We start from the raw sequence: 16123 nt of genomic DNA on the forward strand, positions 1-16123 counted from the left end.
ACATTAATGATCATCTTCACCACTTTCACTGACATCACATTTACTCATAATCGGTCACTTTGCCTTTTGAATCCAAAGGGAAATTCCCCAATTTCGGTGCTCCTTACTTCTCAGCTCTCCCACATGGAACTAATTGTCCTGAGCATTGAAAATGTACCGTATTAATCAGCAGTAAAGTTTGGAGGTTGCTGTCAATCTTGAGTAGCATTGATGAAAGGGATCTATCGAACAACTTCGTGAGAATTGTCCAGCTTGTTTATAATGAAATGGTCTCCAGTCGTTCCAGCTGGGGAGTGGAGCTGCGGATCGCATTGATGTCCAGCAGATGGCAGTGTCTGTTCTCTGATCAGGGGTAAGTGAGAATAGTGGCAGTGCAGCTGAACCAGACCAAGAAAGTGAGTGGAGTGTGAAATCATTTCAAATTGTTCAATTATCAGTAACAATCTCTGTGGATACTTCATAATTTATACAACTTGGATGACATCGATTGGGATGAATATTCTTTTTGATGTGTCCCAGTTGAAATGTTCACCCATTGAATGCAGCAGATGCAAAGTTTCTACCTGGGGTTTCCTTTCGTCTTTGTGATTGTGCAGGTTTAATCTCGGTCCTCCCTATTGGATCTGAATTAACTTTTACAGAGCCACTTTGTAGCGTTGCACGGTGCTGTTTACATTTATTTTAAAATTACGTTTTCTTACTGCTTTACAGCGGAGCTGCAGCATTCAGTAAAGGAGGCTCAATTCTGGAAGTTATGGGTCAAAACTGCCGGGGCAAAGGTAAATAGTGCAGATCGATTGCTCGCTTTTTGAGTGTTTCTTTCCCCTGTTGTTAACCAGTTTCTAATTGAAACACCACACTTCCCTTTTAGATCAGATAGTGTTCCAGATCAAGAATAACAAAAAGAATATAGAAGGTACGTCTACCTTTTAATTAAGCATTACTGGAAGCTACATGTACCTGCTGAGATTCCTTCTCACCAAGTCCGGCTGCATTGTTTGGTGCCTCATCTCCCGTCCTCATTTCCGACGGTTGGGCTAGCTACTTCCAGTGGATTAGTCCACACTTAAGTAGTTTGCTATTGCTTTCTGCAGGACGGTGACCAGCCAAACTCCCCTGCTGTTACTGCTTGCTGCTATCCGGTGTACTAGAAAGGTTACAGGCTGATGTTAGTCAATCTGTCTGGTCCGAGACCCACCTTCTCCAGATATGTATTATAACATCTCTGTCCATCAGAAAATATTTCCACTGTTTGGTTGCCCTGAACACCCTTGTTGGTACAGTGGTAGTGCCCCTACCTCAGAGTTGGGAGCTCTACGTCTGAATTAGGAGGCCTAACCTTCTAAGATCAGGTGGCATTGCTCCATTCAAAGGCATTTTAATCTTTGGAATTGTCTACCCAAGAGAGCTGTGTCATAACATCCCTGAGCAGGTTGATTAAAGTAATTCTGAAACCTAGTCTGTTTGGTTGGGGGGGTGGCTTTATGGCACAGTGGTAGTGTACCTGCCTTTGGACTGTGAGGTCTGGGCTCAATTACCACCTGCCTCAGAGGTGTGTTATAACAGGTCTGAACATGTTGCTTAAAAATAAATCAATCTGTTTGGTCACGTTGTAGAACACATTTTGCATGGTCAATAAATCCTGACTCTTGTTCAAATCAGGAACTTCTGGTCTTAGGGATAAGGATGCTACTGCAGTGTCTCAAGACCCATTCATGTTATAGTTGTAGATGTTTACTTAAAATGCTTGCTTTTGAGATGTAGGCATTTCTGGCAAGGTCAGTATTGATTGTCCATGTTTATTGACTCAGTTGCTCTTTGAATTGGGGTGAAAGATGAAACTGACTGCAAAGAAAAGTGGGGCTAGACCTCAAACTAAAACAGAAACTGCTGGTGAAACTCAGCAGGCCTGGCAGCATCTGTGGGAAGAAAGTGGAGTTAATGTTTCAAGTCCAGTGACTCCTCATGAGAACTTGGAGCTCCTCCTGCAGGAAGCTTCACTGTAGGTTTATGTCAGGCCGGACCTTGGATTCACAGTGAATCTATTCAATCCATGCTGTGTCAGTGGGAAATACAACTGTGGAATCATAAAATTATTATAGTGCAGAAGGAGGATCTAGGGACTGCCATTCTGATTCTTTGCAACAATAGTTCATCCAGTTCCACTATTCCAACTCGATTGCTTTGCATTTTTGTTTCCTTGGATCATGATCACTTTTGAAAACTATGCTTGAATCTGCCATCACCACGCGCTCTGAAATTCAGCATTTTAGATTCTAACCACTCACTGCAGATAAAACGTTTCCTCAAATTAACTTTGCTTTTTCAGTCAGTCTCCTCGAATCTGTATCTACAGGTTCTCAATCCTTCCACCAATGTCATGAATCCTTGCTAGTTCCGACTTATCCATTTCTACTTTAAGGATTATGAGCTAGGCTTTGATCACATTATTTGTTTATTTTAATGAGATTGTTTATTCTAATTGCCATCTTCATTCCTTTGAAGTTTTTTTTAAATGCCAGATATTGATGTCCATTTTTGAAGAAAACTGTAATTGAATCATCAGGAATGGTAATATTATTTCAATATTATATGCTCAGTTTCATCTATCATAAATATACCATCAAATGATAAAACAATTTAAATGGGCCTTAATATAAAGTTTATATCAGATCAATTTTAATCTCATGACTAAAATTTCTCCAGAATTGACAAAAATATTCATGTGTTTGCATTATAAGGAATGCAACAAAAGTCCCCTGGGCTAAGTCTTGATATAAGATTAGATTATGCATTTACTTAGGAGAATTTAAAAGAATAAGTTATGTTTTCACTGTAATTGATACAATTTTAATGGTTTTGGATCAAGTATATTCTGTGGGAATCCTTTTTTCTGGCTGTAAAGTCCTAAATGAGCGGTTGCTATCTCCACAAGAGGTGTCAGATAATTGGACATGAGATCATGTGGAATTTTTCTATTCAAAGGCATTTTAATCTTTGAAATTGTCTACCCAAGGGAGCTGTGGATGTTCATACCTTAAATAAATTCAAGAGACCATAGTGAAGTTTTGACTACTATGAAGTTGAAGAATACAAGGATAGTAGAGGAAGTTGTGCTGAGGAGAAGATCAACCATGGACTTATTGAAGAATAGAATATGCTGTTAAGGGCTGAATGGACTACTCCTGTTCCTCTTTCTTATACTTTAAAATAATCTTCCAAACTGAAAAGGACAGGACAAAAAAAATCCAGTTAGAAATGCTAGGAACCAGAACCAACTGGGTTAAGGAAAATCACTAAATGTAGCAACATCAGGGGGTGGAGGAAGGAGAGAGTAGAAAAGAGAGAATTATAAAATATGAATCAACAAAAAAAGTAAACAGAAATGCAATAATATAGATTGGGACTTGGATAATGGATCAGGAAGACTCTAGTAAAACATAAGTGTGCATTTCACACGTTGAACAAGAAAAGGAAAGAACTATATGAAAAATTGCTCAGTTCCTTTTCAAACTTCTCAATAATATCCCAATTGCTTTACGTCTAATGATTTTTTGAAAAATAGCACTTACGCTGTGTAAACAACAGAAAGAATGGATGCATCTAAATGGAAAGGTTAGCAACAGAATCAAGCAGTAGTGCAGAGATAGTAAAACCATGTGAAGAACTGAGAGTAATGATTTAGAGTGAGAATCAAGAATAGATTGAGGTGGATAAGGAAACTGCATTTGTTGAACTCTGCAACACAGCAGAGGGATCAGATGGAGTATCTATAAACCAAAGTCAGTGAGAGCATGAAAATTATGTTCTGTAGGATAGAGATAGAGGTAGTTGCAGGAAGGAAGTAGCAAGACAACCATTGTATAAAGGTGTACGGTTCAGCCCTGCATTTGGAGATAATATTCAAGCACAATAATATGGCATTGAGATAATGACAAGTGCTCATTTCAATGGTGATCACTGGGCCTGGGACTATTTTTGTTCTAGGAAATGTTTCAGTTTTGCAAAATGTGACTCACTGAGAAGGATGAGATGGTCAGAAGATGGGAACAGAAAATCACATGGAAGCTATCTGTTCATGAATGCTCAAAGAAATTGCCAAGCTTTATGATTGCTTTCATGGGAAGGAAAGGGAAGCCTGCAGATGAAGCCCATAGAAGATTTTTTGGAGCTTACATTAGTATGCCATCTCTTGATCCATAAACAAGCATAGAAGAAATTTTTTTTATTGCCCTCTTCTAGCTATGATCCGCCTGGCAGTAGCTTTCACTTTCAGCTCCATCATCAGATTTTCTGCTAAATAAAATCACCCTGGGTCTGAATGACATCTGATCCTGGATATTTCAGTAGTAATGGTGTTGGGACATGCTACTACCTAAAACCCTGGACTTTTGGAGATGTGCCTGGAATTGTCTGATCACCGTTCATAGGACAGGCATGTTTATAATCCAAAGTAAAGAATCTGAACTGTTAGAAAAGAGTTTTGCCAAATGGAAAGACAAATGGGAGATCCTAGCTCACTTGACGTGGCTTCCTGTGATAGTTTAATAGGTAACAAATGGTGGGAAAGTGTGCGTATGATTTCCGAACATTCGGTGTGAATAGATCAGTCTAGCCTTCATTACATCTTTCATCCTTTTCAATGCATGAGCCTTTAGCTTCTGTTAATCATGTTTTTGTAATTTGGAGCCGACTTCTATTATTTATTTCTCATCCACTCCCTCTTCTTACATTTTTTCCCTCTTACCCTTTCTCTGTGACATGCTTTAACTGGTGTAAGGGATAATTTCCTTCATAGAATATAGAACATAGAACATAGAACATTACAGCGCAGTACAGGCCCTTCGGCCCTCGATGTTGCGCCGACCTGTGAAACCAATCTGAAGCCCATCTAACCTAAACTATTCCATTATCATCCATTATCATCCATAATGTAGGTGTGGGATATTTGATAGACACTTTCACTAATATTGACTAATACTTCATCAGGAAAGTAGTACTCCTAAGTAAGTTGAAAACTGTCAATAATTCAAAAAATGTAGTGTGCTTTTTTTTTAAAATCTTTCATGGGATGTGAGAACGTTGACAAAGACAGCAATTGGTCATCCTTAATTTCCTTTTATTTTTTACAAGGCAAACTACAGCCCCTCAGATAACTGGCCAATAAAAGTGACCCAAGATGCACTGTGTCTCCACAGTAAAAAGAAGTAAGAATAGCAGGTTGAGAAAGCAGTTGATGAAATGTACAGGATCCTGGGCTTTATAAAGAAGTGCATAGTATGCAAAATTAAGGAAATATGATAAAATTATTCACAATTCCTGTAAACACCTATAACCGTTAAAAGAAAAATGAATGTTCCAACAACCTATGGAAATATCGAAAGGATATAATTTTACACTTTAAGACTTTTACTGCAACAAACAAAAAAAAACACTACCTAACCAGCAACTAGTATATTTAACTGAAACAAAAGTACTTTCATTACATTCAATAATGCCATCATACTCTTACTATTCCTTTACCTCTGAAAGCCGAATTATAGTACCAACTTAACATTGATAGTGCCACACAACACATTGTGTTACTATCATTGTGCTAAATAGGACAGACTAAAAACAGGTCTGGCAACTCAAGACTAAGCATTTATAAGGCAATAGCAGCAGAATCATAATCCAACACAATCTCCAACCTAGTGGCCTGGCAAATACCCCACTTTGAGATTACCATCACAACAGGGGATCAAACCTCATTCAATGAAGAGTGCAGGAGGGCATGCCAGGAGTAGCACTAGGCATACCCTTAAAATGACGTATCAATCTGGTGAAGGTGCAAAATAGCATTACTTGCACGCAAACAGCATAAGTAGCGAGTGATAGACAGAGCTAAGTGATTGCACAGTCAAAGGATTAGATCTAAGCTAAGTTTCAAAATCTCCCCTCCCCCTACCGCATCCCAAAACCAGTCCAGCTCGTCCCTGCCTCCCTAACCTGATCTTCCTCCCACCTATCCCCTCCTCCCACCTCAAGCCGCACCTCCATCTCCTACCGACCGACCTCATCCCGCCCCCTTGACCTGTCCGTCCTCCCTGGACTGACCTATCCCCTTCCTAACTCCCTACCTACACTCACCTTTACTGGCTCCATCCCCGCCTCTTCGACCTGTTTGTTTCCTCTCCACCTATCCTCTCCTCTATCCCTCTTCTATCCGCCTCCCACTCTCTCCCTATTTATTTCAAAACCCCCTTCCCCTCTCCTTTTTCTGATGAAGGGTCTAGGCCCGAAACGTCAGCCTCTCTGCTCCAGTGATGCTGCTTGGCCTGCTGTGTTCATCCAGCCCTGCACCTTGTTGTCTTAGATCTAAGCTCTGCAGGTCTGCCACATACAGTCATGAATATTGGTGGAAAATTCAACAATTCACTAGAGAAGGATATTCTATAATATGCCATCCTCAATTATGGGTGAGCTCTGGACATTGGTGCCCTTTTGCACTCATCTTCAGCCAAGGACGTCAACGCATCAATCTTCCACTAGAAACGCTGAGTGGATGATCCATCTCGACCTCCTCTGGAGGTCCCCAGCATCACAAATGCCAGTCTTCAGCCAATTTTATTCACTCCATCTGATGTCAAGGTGAACATCATGATAAATATTTTCCTAGTGGGTGGTAGTACTAGACCATTCAAAAGAGCAGGTATCCAATCCACTCACCAACCTGACTTGGAAATGTATTGCTGTTCCTTCAGTGTTGCTGGCTCAAAATCCTAGAACTCACTCCCTCAGGTATTGTAGGTCTACCTACATCAAATGGACTATAGTGGTTCAAAAAGGCAGCTCAATTCCACATTCAAGGAAAATTAGGTATGAGCAATAAATACTGGCCCAATCAACAACACCCACATCCCATAAATGAATACAAATAAAACTCCAAAAAAAGCACGAGACCCGACTTATACTCAAATATTTTCCCTGCCGTATCTTTTTTCAACAACATTCTGGGTTACTGAGTTGCTCCTGACTTAATTCCAATGAACCTTTCTCTGACTCCATTCAAAGTTTCATTTCTCCACATTCCTTTTGGAATGGGTTTACAAGCATCTATCAACCGTTCCCTTTCAGTAACTGAATTATCCACCTCTGAGGTAACTTACCAGATCATTCCTATTCAGAATAACCCAAACCTACCAGTGCTGAAGAGGTCATACCTCTGTTTTGCACTTCGTGACTAACCCATCCACAATATGTTTTACCATTTCTTTATCTTTCAAATGACTGGTTAGGCTCGCCAAATTGTAAAACCAACTTTTAGGTCTAAAGGTTTCGGCTAGATATCAATGGCACCTCACAACTTGAATACAAAAAGAGAAATTGCTGGAGAAGTTCAGCAGGTCTAGCAGCAACTGTGGAGAGAAATCAGAGTTAATGTTTTGGGTCAAGTGACCCTTTAGCAGACCTGTTACGTTAACTCTGATTTATCTCCACTGATGCAGCCAGACGTGCTGAGCATTTCCTGCAATTTCTGCTTTTGTTTCTAATTCACAGCATCTGCAGTTCTTCCAGCGTTTACAACTTGGATGCAGTTCCACTTAATGTGATGCTACTTTATTACATTACTAAGCAATAGCACACATTCATTGGTTGCATAGAAGTCCCACAAACCAAGGCTTGTCTCAGGTGGTCAATCCGTTAATAGATCTCCTGGTGATTACAAAGCAGATGACCAAGCCACTCTTACCTGAGTGCAATAGCAAGTTGTTTATGAAAAGTCTTTTTTTTTATATACCTTCCCCTTGCTCTGACTGTGTATCATATGAGGCAAAGATCAGTTTCTGACCCCTTAAATTGTTTTTTTTTGGATCACATTATTGTCCTATTTGAAATCATGGTCATATGTAATTACTCTGGCCTGCTATTTAAAGTTTTGTTTGAATAAAAACAGGCAGTTTTCAGGGATGATACCTCCAACTGCATGATTCTTTCAATGATGGAGTCAAGGAGGAGACATCAGTACATGACAGGAGCAATGGGCTACAGGACTGGTCACAGCTCCAGAGTAGGTTTTAAAATTACCTCGTGGGCTTTGGCAGGAATCTGTCTCGATCAGTATTTTTCCATCCTGCCTTTCTGTTCTTCTGTCTGTAGTGTAGTTCTTCGGTCAGGGTACCATTTCATTCTCCATTGCCAATTCCACCATGATGGGACAAACTCAGCTCACAGGAGTTAGCATTCCACAGCCAGTTAGCACTCATTACTAGGAAAGAAGTAAAAACGTGGTTACATGATTCCAAGTGAGTAACACATTGGCTCACTGAGGTTTAGTGTGCACATGCAAGATAGAGAGCAAGGGATTACAGCTGTGACATTCACAATTCCCCAGTCCTCTAGCATCCTGTATACATATCTATACGTAAGGAGGATTGAAAAGATATGGCCAATGCCTTTGCGACTCCTGCTTTCTCTTCTCACAGGATCCTTCGATGAACCAATCAGGCCCTGATGCCTTATCTAATTTAAATACAATCAACCCAATAACACCTCTTCATTAATTTTATCCATTCAAGTGTCTGAACCACCTCATTTTTTGCTATGACCCAGGCAGTACCTTCTTTAGTAATGACTGATGCAAAGTTTGACTGAATTCCTCAGAAATACCCTTGATTCTGTGTGTAAATCATTTTTGACCCCTAATGATCCCCAATCCTCCTTTAACCTGCTTTTTACTAATTATATGCTTACAGAAGAATATTTTACATTTCCTTAGATTTTTGCTGTCCATCTCTTTTCATGCTGTTTCTTTTATATTTACTTTTCTTTCAGCTTCCTTCTGAACCTTCTGTACTGAATTTTAATCTCAATTGTATTATTCACCCAACAACTGTTGCATGCACTTGTTTTCTTGTTCATAGAATCATAGAATCCCTAAAATGTGGAAATGATCCATTCGGCCCATTGAGTCCACACCATCCTCCAAAGATCCCTATCCCCTAAACTATCTCCATAAACCTGCATTTCCCATGGCTAACCCACCTAATGTGCACATCTTTGGGCTGTGTGAGGAAACTGGAGCACCTCGAGGAAACTCAGGCAGAATGTGCAAAATCTACACAGATAGTCGCCTGAGGGTGGAATCAGACCTGGGTCCCTGTTGATGTTGGCTTTAATGTCTAGCTGCTTTTTCATAGGGAGGATTTTGGGTTTGTTGGTTTGCATTTTTCCCCCCTCATAAGAATATCTTTGGGCAGCCACAAAACTGAAAATTGCACTGTCTGCCTAAGCAGGCTTAGAGTGAGCTGATAGGCAGGGTTGACAATGCCAGCCATTACAGCAGACTACAAACTGAAAAGAACTGCAGATGCTGTAAATCAGAAACTAAAACAGAAGTTGTTGGAAAAGCTCAGTTCTGAAGGAGGGTCACCGGATCTGAAATGTTAACTCTGATTTCTCTTCACAGATGCTGCCAGACCTGCTGAGCTTTTCCAGCAACTTCTGTTTTTATTACAGCAGACTAGCTGGATAATATTCACTGTTTGGGGACACAAAGGTGTGGTCATTTCAACTGAGTGCAATAAGCTGATAATACCCATGGAAGTATCATTTTTGTGAGGAAACTATGTGAGTAAATGAAAAGTATAATCAGTTATCAGAAAAGTTACCTTTTCAATCATTCCCGCTATTTGCAAGAGTTATCCATTTAGTTTGACCTTTATGAGTTTTATCCTAACATTCCTAAAGTGCCTTGCTGTGCAACTTTGCTGTATAACATTATTGTGAAGTGTTTTTAGTCATTTCAGTACATTAATGGCTCTATTTAACCTTGTAATTTGAATTCTCATTTGAATAATCTGCATAAGAGATAAAAGGCACAAGACACAGAAATGATATAAAATAATTATGCATTAGAATCAGAAGTGTTTTTTGATGGAGGAAAATTGGCAAATTGATGTAGACACTTCTAAGAGCTTGATTGTAATTCTCTGTAAATGAATGATTTTGAATAAATTTAAATCTCACTCTGAATTCCAGATAAGCTCTGACATGTACATTATTCTGCCCTCAAGTGTGGCTAAAAGTTCTTGCAAATGATATGATACTTACTAAGTATATGGAAGCTTTGCTGCAGACAGTGGAGTAAATCGCACTCATATTTTACATGATAGAAATATGCATCAGCTGTGGGAGTCTACAAGTGATTACTCAGCATCCACTCTTTGAAGGAGGACTTTGTGATCCATGTAAGGTACTGAACATAAAATAATCTACAGGGAAATGCAAATGTGTATGACAACTATGTTAACTAGTAAATGGGCCAATGGCTTTGTCACTATTAATGAGAGGTAATGGGATGCCTTATATCTGTTGAGAGAGTTAACTTCAATGGAATTGATGCAAGTTATTTTATAGATTGCGAGTACAAGTACAAAGTAGCCTTGGAAAATAGATCTTTCTCCATGGATGCTGCCTTACCCACTGTGATTTCCAGCTTTTTATGCTTTACAGATTCAGCATCTGCAGTAATTTGCTCCTATATTGTTCCCAATTTGTCCACCTAAGCAAAGAACTCAAATGCAGAACAAGAAAAATGAAACAAAATTTCCACAATACCATATTTAGCAAGCACGTTTAACTTTGCAGTTTAGTTTACAGATTGTAGATGATTCAGGACTGAGATAATAGAATCCCTACAGTATGGAAGCAGGCCATTCAGCCCACCCAGACCCAACCTATCCCTATAACCCTGTACTTCCAAGGCTAATTCAACTAGCCTGCACATCCCTGGACACTATGGATATAATTTAGATATAATTTAGCAGGGCTAATCAATCTGTCCTGCATATCTTTGGACTGTGAGAGGAAACCCACAGGGAGAACATGCAAACTCCGCACATATAGCCTGAGGGTGGAATTGAACCCAGGTCCCTGGCACAGTTTGCTAATCACTGAACTAGCATGCCACCCAAAAGCAGTCATTTTTTTTCACTCACTTAATCCTCCTTGCTATATGGATATGAGTCAATTTGGTTTTCGATATAATTGCTTTTCCAGATAATAGCAAATTCCAAAATCTGTAATTTAGATTTCAGTTCAGTGTCCAGGTCTGCGTTTTAAGTTCTGAATAAGTCATATCGAACTCAAAACATTAACCGAGTTTCTTTTTCCACTGAAGCAGGCAGGACTGTGTTTCGCCAATGCTTTCTATTTTAATTTCAGACCTGCTTCAATAGCTGTACTTTGTTTTTTAACAAGAGTACAGAATCTGGAAAAGGTGGACATTCAAAACATAGAACATAGAACATAGAACATTACAGCGCAGTACAGGCCCTTCGGCCCTCGATGTTGCGCCGACCTGTGAAACCAATCTGAAGCCCATCTAACCTAAACTATTCCATTCGTTGATGATTTCTTTGCTCCTTTCAAGTACTGACGGGCTTTCATACATTTCTCTATGTTTACAGTTTTATTTGCACTGTAACAGCTATGTGTTTCTTTCACTAGGATAATTTCTTGGAGACTATGTTCCTTTATGATCAGGATGGGTACCAATCTTTTTGCACAATTTGCTGTGGTGGAACCAAAGTGCTGATGTGTGGAAACTCTGGGTGTAAGAGGTACAGGCAGTATGCTTTTAAGACATTAATCATTTTTCTTCAGAAACCTTAGCAGAAGTTCTTTGAGGGAGTGTTGGATTCCTTGTCATCATCTCCACTAATTGTATTCTAAACACATAATTAACATTAAAGTTGTTTTTCCTTATTCAATCTCTTGAACTAATTAGAAAATTGCAAAGATTCTACATAACAACATGAACAGTTTGTGAAAGAAACAAAGCTAATGTTTCATCAGACATGGCAAGTTAAGGATGGAACAGATTTTAAGCCAAAACAGAAGAAGGGAAAGGGAAAAGAACAAGAAAGCATTAAAGGAGAAGATCTGTGACTGGCTAGAGAGATTAAATAGCAATATTTGTCTTAATGTGGTATTAATTTTTTTTACTGTACAGTATCTGTGTTAATGGGTGGTGTTTGTCTGTAATTGTGTCTACCTGTAAGGACTATCTGTCTTAATACAGAATAGTGAAGATTAATGTTGAGCCAGTGTAATACCAATCTTATGCAACAGATGGAGCGCAAACACATTAGATTGGAGCAAACATGCTGCTAATGCGTACACCCTACGATGTGCATTGTGTGCAGGCATGCAGATGGATTTTGCAAATTAATGTTCCAAAAACAAAGTTTCAAGTGGCAGAAAAAGACAAGAATGTATCAAGAAAGATGTTGTTAAACTTGAAATGGTTCAGAAAATATTTACAAGGATGTTGCCAGGGTTGGAAGATTTGAGCTATAGGGAGAGGTTGGATAGGCTGCGGCTATGTTTTCTGAAGTGTTGGAGGCTGAGGGGTGACCTTATAGAAGGTTATAAAATCATGAGGGGCATGGATAGGATGAATAGTCAAAGTCTTTTCCCGGGGTAGGGGAATCCAAAACTAGAGGTAACAAGGTGTAGAGCTGGATGAACACAGCAGGCCAAGCTGCATCATAGGAGCAGGAAGGCTGACGTTTCGGGCCTAGACCTTCATCAGAAAAGGGTCTAGGCCCGAAACATCAGCCTTCCTGCCCCTATGATGCTGCTTGGCCTGCTGAGTTCATCCAGCTCTACACCTTGTTATCTCAGATTCTCCAGCATCTGCAGTTCCTACTATCTCCAAAACTAGAGGTCATAGGTTTAAGCTGAGAGAGAAAAGATTTAAAAGGGACCGAAGGGGCAACTTTTTCACACAGAGGGTGGTGCATGTATGGAACAAGCAACCATAGGAAGTGGTGGAGTCTGGTACAGTTACTACATATAAAAGGCATCTGGATAGGTATATGAATAGAAAGGGTTTACAGGGATATGAGCCAAATGCTGGCAAATGGGACTAGATTAATTTAGGATGTCTGGTCAGATTAAACAAATTGGACCGAATGGTCTTTTTCAATGCTGTACATCTCTATGACTCTAATTGTGATAAATCAGGTCAATGGATTTGGTGGTGTGATTTGTTTTTGGAGATGCATATACCCATGTTTCTGGAGCATATCCTTGTACAAGCTCTAACTTGTTTAACATTTTAACGTTTAAACCTGAAAATCCTCCCATTGATTAGATGTAATGAACTATATATTTATACATTTAAAATGTCCCAGCAATCAGAATGTTCTATGTGTTATATAATAAATCTTCATGTAACCACTATTGAACAGGTGGAATAAATAGATTATTGGTATAACTTTTTTTTATCTATTTCATTGTTCAGCATAGTGAATAGCCTGATTCAATTACAACAAGCAGCTGCATAAAATTGGTGATAGTTTCTCATTGATGTTCCTGTGAATGAACAATGTTGCCAATGCCTTGTAGGTGCTACTGTTGTGAGTGTTTGGATGCTCTTGTGAAGCCTGGTGCTGCAAAGCAGGCTGAAGCGATGGAACCCTGGGTGTGTTTCATGTGCTGTTCAGTTCAGTCCTTCGGTGTACTCCGGAGAAAGAGGAGGTGGCAACTAAAGCTGAAGCAGTTCTTTGACCAAGAAAGTGTAAGTGTAATGGCTCCTTCAATTGAAATATCATTGTTTAGAACAGTAGTGACTAGACTTTGTTAATTTGTCATTCATTGCATGCTTTGGAATATCCCGGGATGGTATAAGGAGCTAAAGTAGTCCAAGTTTTTATTTCCTTTTCAAAAATTCCTTTCGAGAGCTATGTACAGAAATCAATGTGCAGGGAACTAAAAATGTGACTAAGAGTGTTAACTTGCCCAATCCTACTCCATCAAAGTCATGACAAAAAAAAAGCCCTTAACAATTGACTTCAGTTTTAACCTGCACTGTAGCCATTTTCTGGCTTAGCAGTTTTACTTTGCTGAGAGCATTATTCGTTAAGACTAATATAAACAATGCAAGCATTGAATGGTTTACTCATCATTTAATATCAATTTGTTTTAATGACTCTCAACTTTGCCATTACAAACCCCAATGTTCATTACCATTACCTGACAGGCAAAATCCCCCAACAGAAGCTCAACCTCAGCATGTTCCTCCACGTACAATATGTCAAACTCCATGCCAGAAATATTAATAAAATAGCATGCAGTTTATCTGAGGGCACGTGGAAATAATAATAATACTTTGTATTTATGTAGCACTTCTTAATGTAATAAAACATCTCAAGGCAATATCAATAGCTTGGGGGCTACCATTGACTAGAAGCTGAATTGGATCAGTCATATGAATAATGTGGCTACAAAAACAGGTCAATGTCCAGGAATTCTGCAGCAATACTTTGTACTTAAGAAGGTTAGATTGGAGTTTCCTTTCACGGCAAGAAGATAGTAAATGAGAGGAGAGATTTACGAGTCCAATACTGAAATCAATGAAAGCTGGTGGACAGGTTCAAAAATATGATTGTCAACGGATTGCCTTCATCTCAAAGAGAAGTGAGTACAAAGAAATGAAAGTTTTATTGCTATATATAGCTCTAGTTGGATCCCATTTGAAGTTATGCATTTTTTTTCTGGAGACTCTATCTGGGGAAGAATGAATGGACCTGAGAAGGGGTGCGATGCACGTTCACCAAGACTTTGAAGGCCTTTGATTGGATAAGAGACTGACAGGTTATTTCCCTTAATCGTCAAATCTAGAACACAGGTACACAGTCTCAGGATAAGGAAGCAATTATTTAGAAAAGTTTCATCACTCAAAGGTTTGTGAGTCTTTGGAATTCCTTATCTCTGAAGGTAATAATTGCTCCATCATTGAAACTTGGATAGATGCTTGACCCCTCAGGGAATCAAGGAATATAGGAAGCAGGCAGGCAAATGTAGTTATTTTAATGATAAGCCATGTTCATGTTGAATGACCAAAAGATCCACTCCTATTTCGTATATTCTAACTGAGATGATATCATAAGAATCATAGGAACCAATTACTTGTTGGCTTGTGTGAGCTTCTATCTCCTTGTGTTTAAAAGATTAAGGGACTTTTTATTAATTGGAATGTTCAAGATGTTAAAGAAATTGCTAGTGTAATTAAATAGAAATTATTCCATCTAGTTCAAGAGCCTTGAGCAATGGACATAACCTTAACGTACTGTTTTGAAGGATGAAGATGAGTAATGTAAATACAAAATATGCTGGAAATCTGAAACAATCCATTAAAAAAAACAGGTTAGGTCAACTGAAGGTGTAAAAATTGAGGATGATTTATTGTTAGGCGAGATAATTAAAGGATATGGATCGAAGGATAAGTTACAGCTGAGCTGTGATTAAATTTGTTTCATTCTTTCAAGACATGCAAGCATTAATACCGAGGGTAACATTTGTTGCCCACACCCAAACACTCTTGGGAAAATGATGATTAATGCCTTCTTAATCCTCTACAGTCCAACATTCTCAATACATAGGGCGATGGGTGAATTTACTGCCAAAATTGACAAGTTATGTAGGAATATTTAACCATGGGGGCAACCATTTGAAAAGTGTTGTCCCTATAAATAGAAACAAAGGAATTGGTGAGCAGCTGCTCCTCCAAATATAGACTTGCTCTCATTCACTCAATCACTCACTTACTCACTCATTCAATTAATTGGTGCAAACGATTTACTCATTGCGCCAGAGTTGGCATCTAAATCAAGTAAGCTGCTGGTCATTACACTAAACTACCGTATGCAATTAGCAGCATTGCGGACAATGCCATTTTAGTAAGTACCCACTTAGAATGAGTTTATCAGAGCTTTTGATATGTGCACAGTCTTTAGTACAATACAATAATCAGGAAAAAATAATAAATGGAATCACAAGCCAGGAGAGGGCATAGATTCATTTATCAATGACCTAAATCATTTATCAGACAACTCCAAATATGTAACAATAAATATGTCCCATTGAGAGATTTTGTTTTTAGAGTTTCAAGGACAAGCTGAAGTAAGAAAACAAAATAGTCATTATTAAGGGTGTAAGAGATGTCTTGTGGCAAAAAAATAACATTTGAAACAGTACAATATGTTGAGCATAAAGGTGAAGGCACCCACATTGAGCTGTCATCAGGAAAGCAACAAGAAAGGGCTGGAGATGCAATGATGAAGTGTTCTCTCTG

The 16123-nt window shown here is 39.0% G+C and overlaps 1 protein-coding gene across 1 annotated transcript in view; it reads left to right on the plus strand.

Annotated features, from left to right (window-relative positions):
- Positions 1 to 222: 222 nt before the first annotated feature.
- The window catches only part of LOC109930718 (DNA (cytosine-5)-methyltransferase 3-like), a 46877-nt gene continuing 30976 nt past the window's right edge, over positions 223 to 16123 (plus strand). The window contains exons 1-6 of the mRNA XM_048598422.1: positions 223 to 352; positions 712 to 779; positions 872 to 916; positions 10155 to 10234; positions 11491 to 11603; positions 13396 to 13567. Coding sequence (XP_048454379.1) covers positions 267 to 352; positions 712 to 779; positions 872 to 916; positions 10155 to 10234; positions 11491 to 11603; positions 13396 to 13567 — 564 coding nt within the window. The 5' untranslated portion in view covers positions 223 to 266. The remainder of the gene's footprint in view (positions 353 to 711; positions 780 to 871; positions 917 to 10154; positions 10235 to 11490; positions 11604 to 13395; positions 13568 to 16123) is intronic.

Source organism: Rhincodon typus, chromosome 6 (genome assembly GCF_021869965.1).
Source record: "Rhincodon typus isolate 14 chromosome 6, sRhiTyp1.1, whole genome shotgun sequence".
Lineage (NCBI taxonomy): Eukaryota > Metazoa > Chordata > Chondrichthyes > Orectolobiformes > Rhincodontidae > Rhincodon > Rhincodon typus.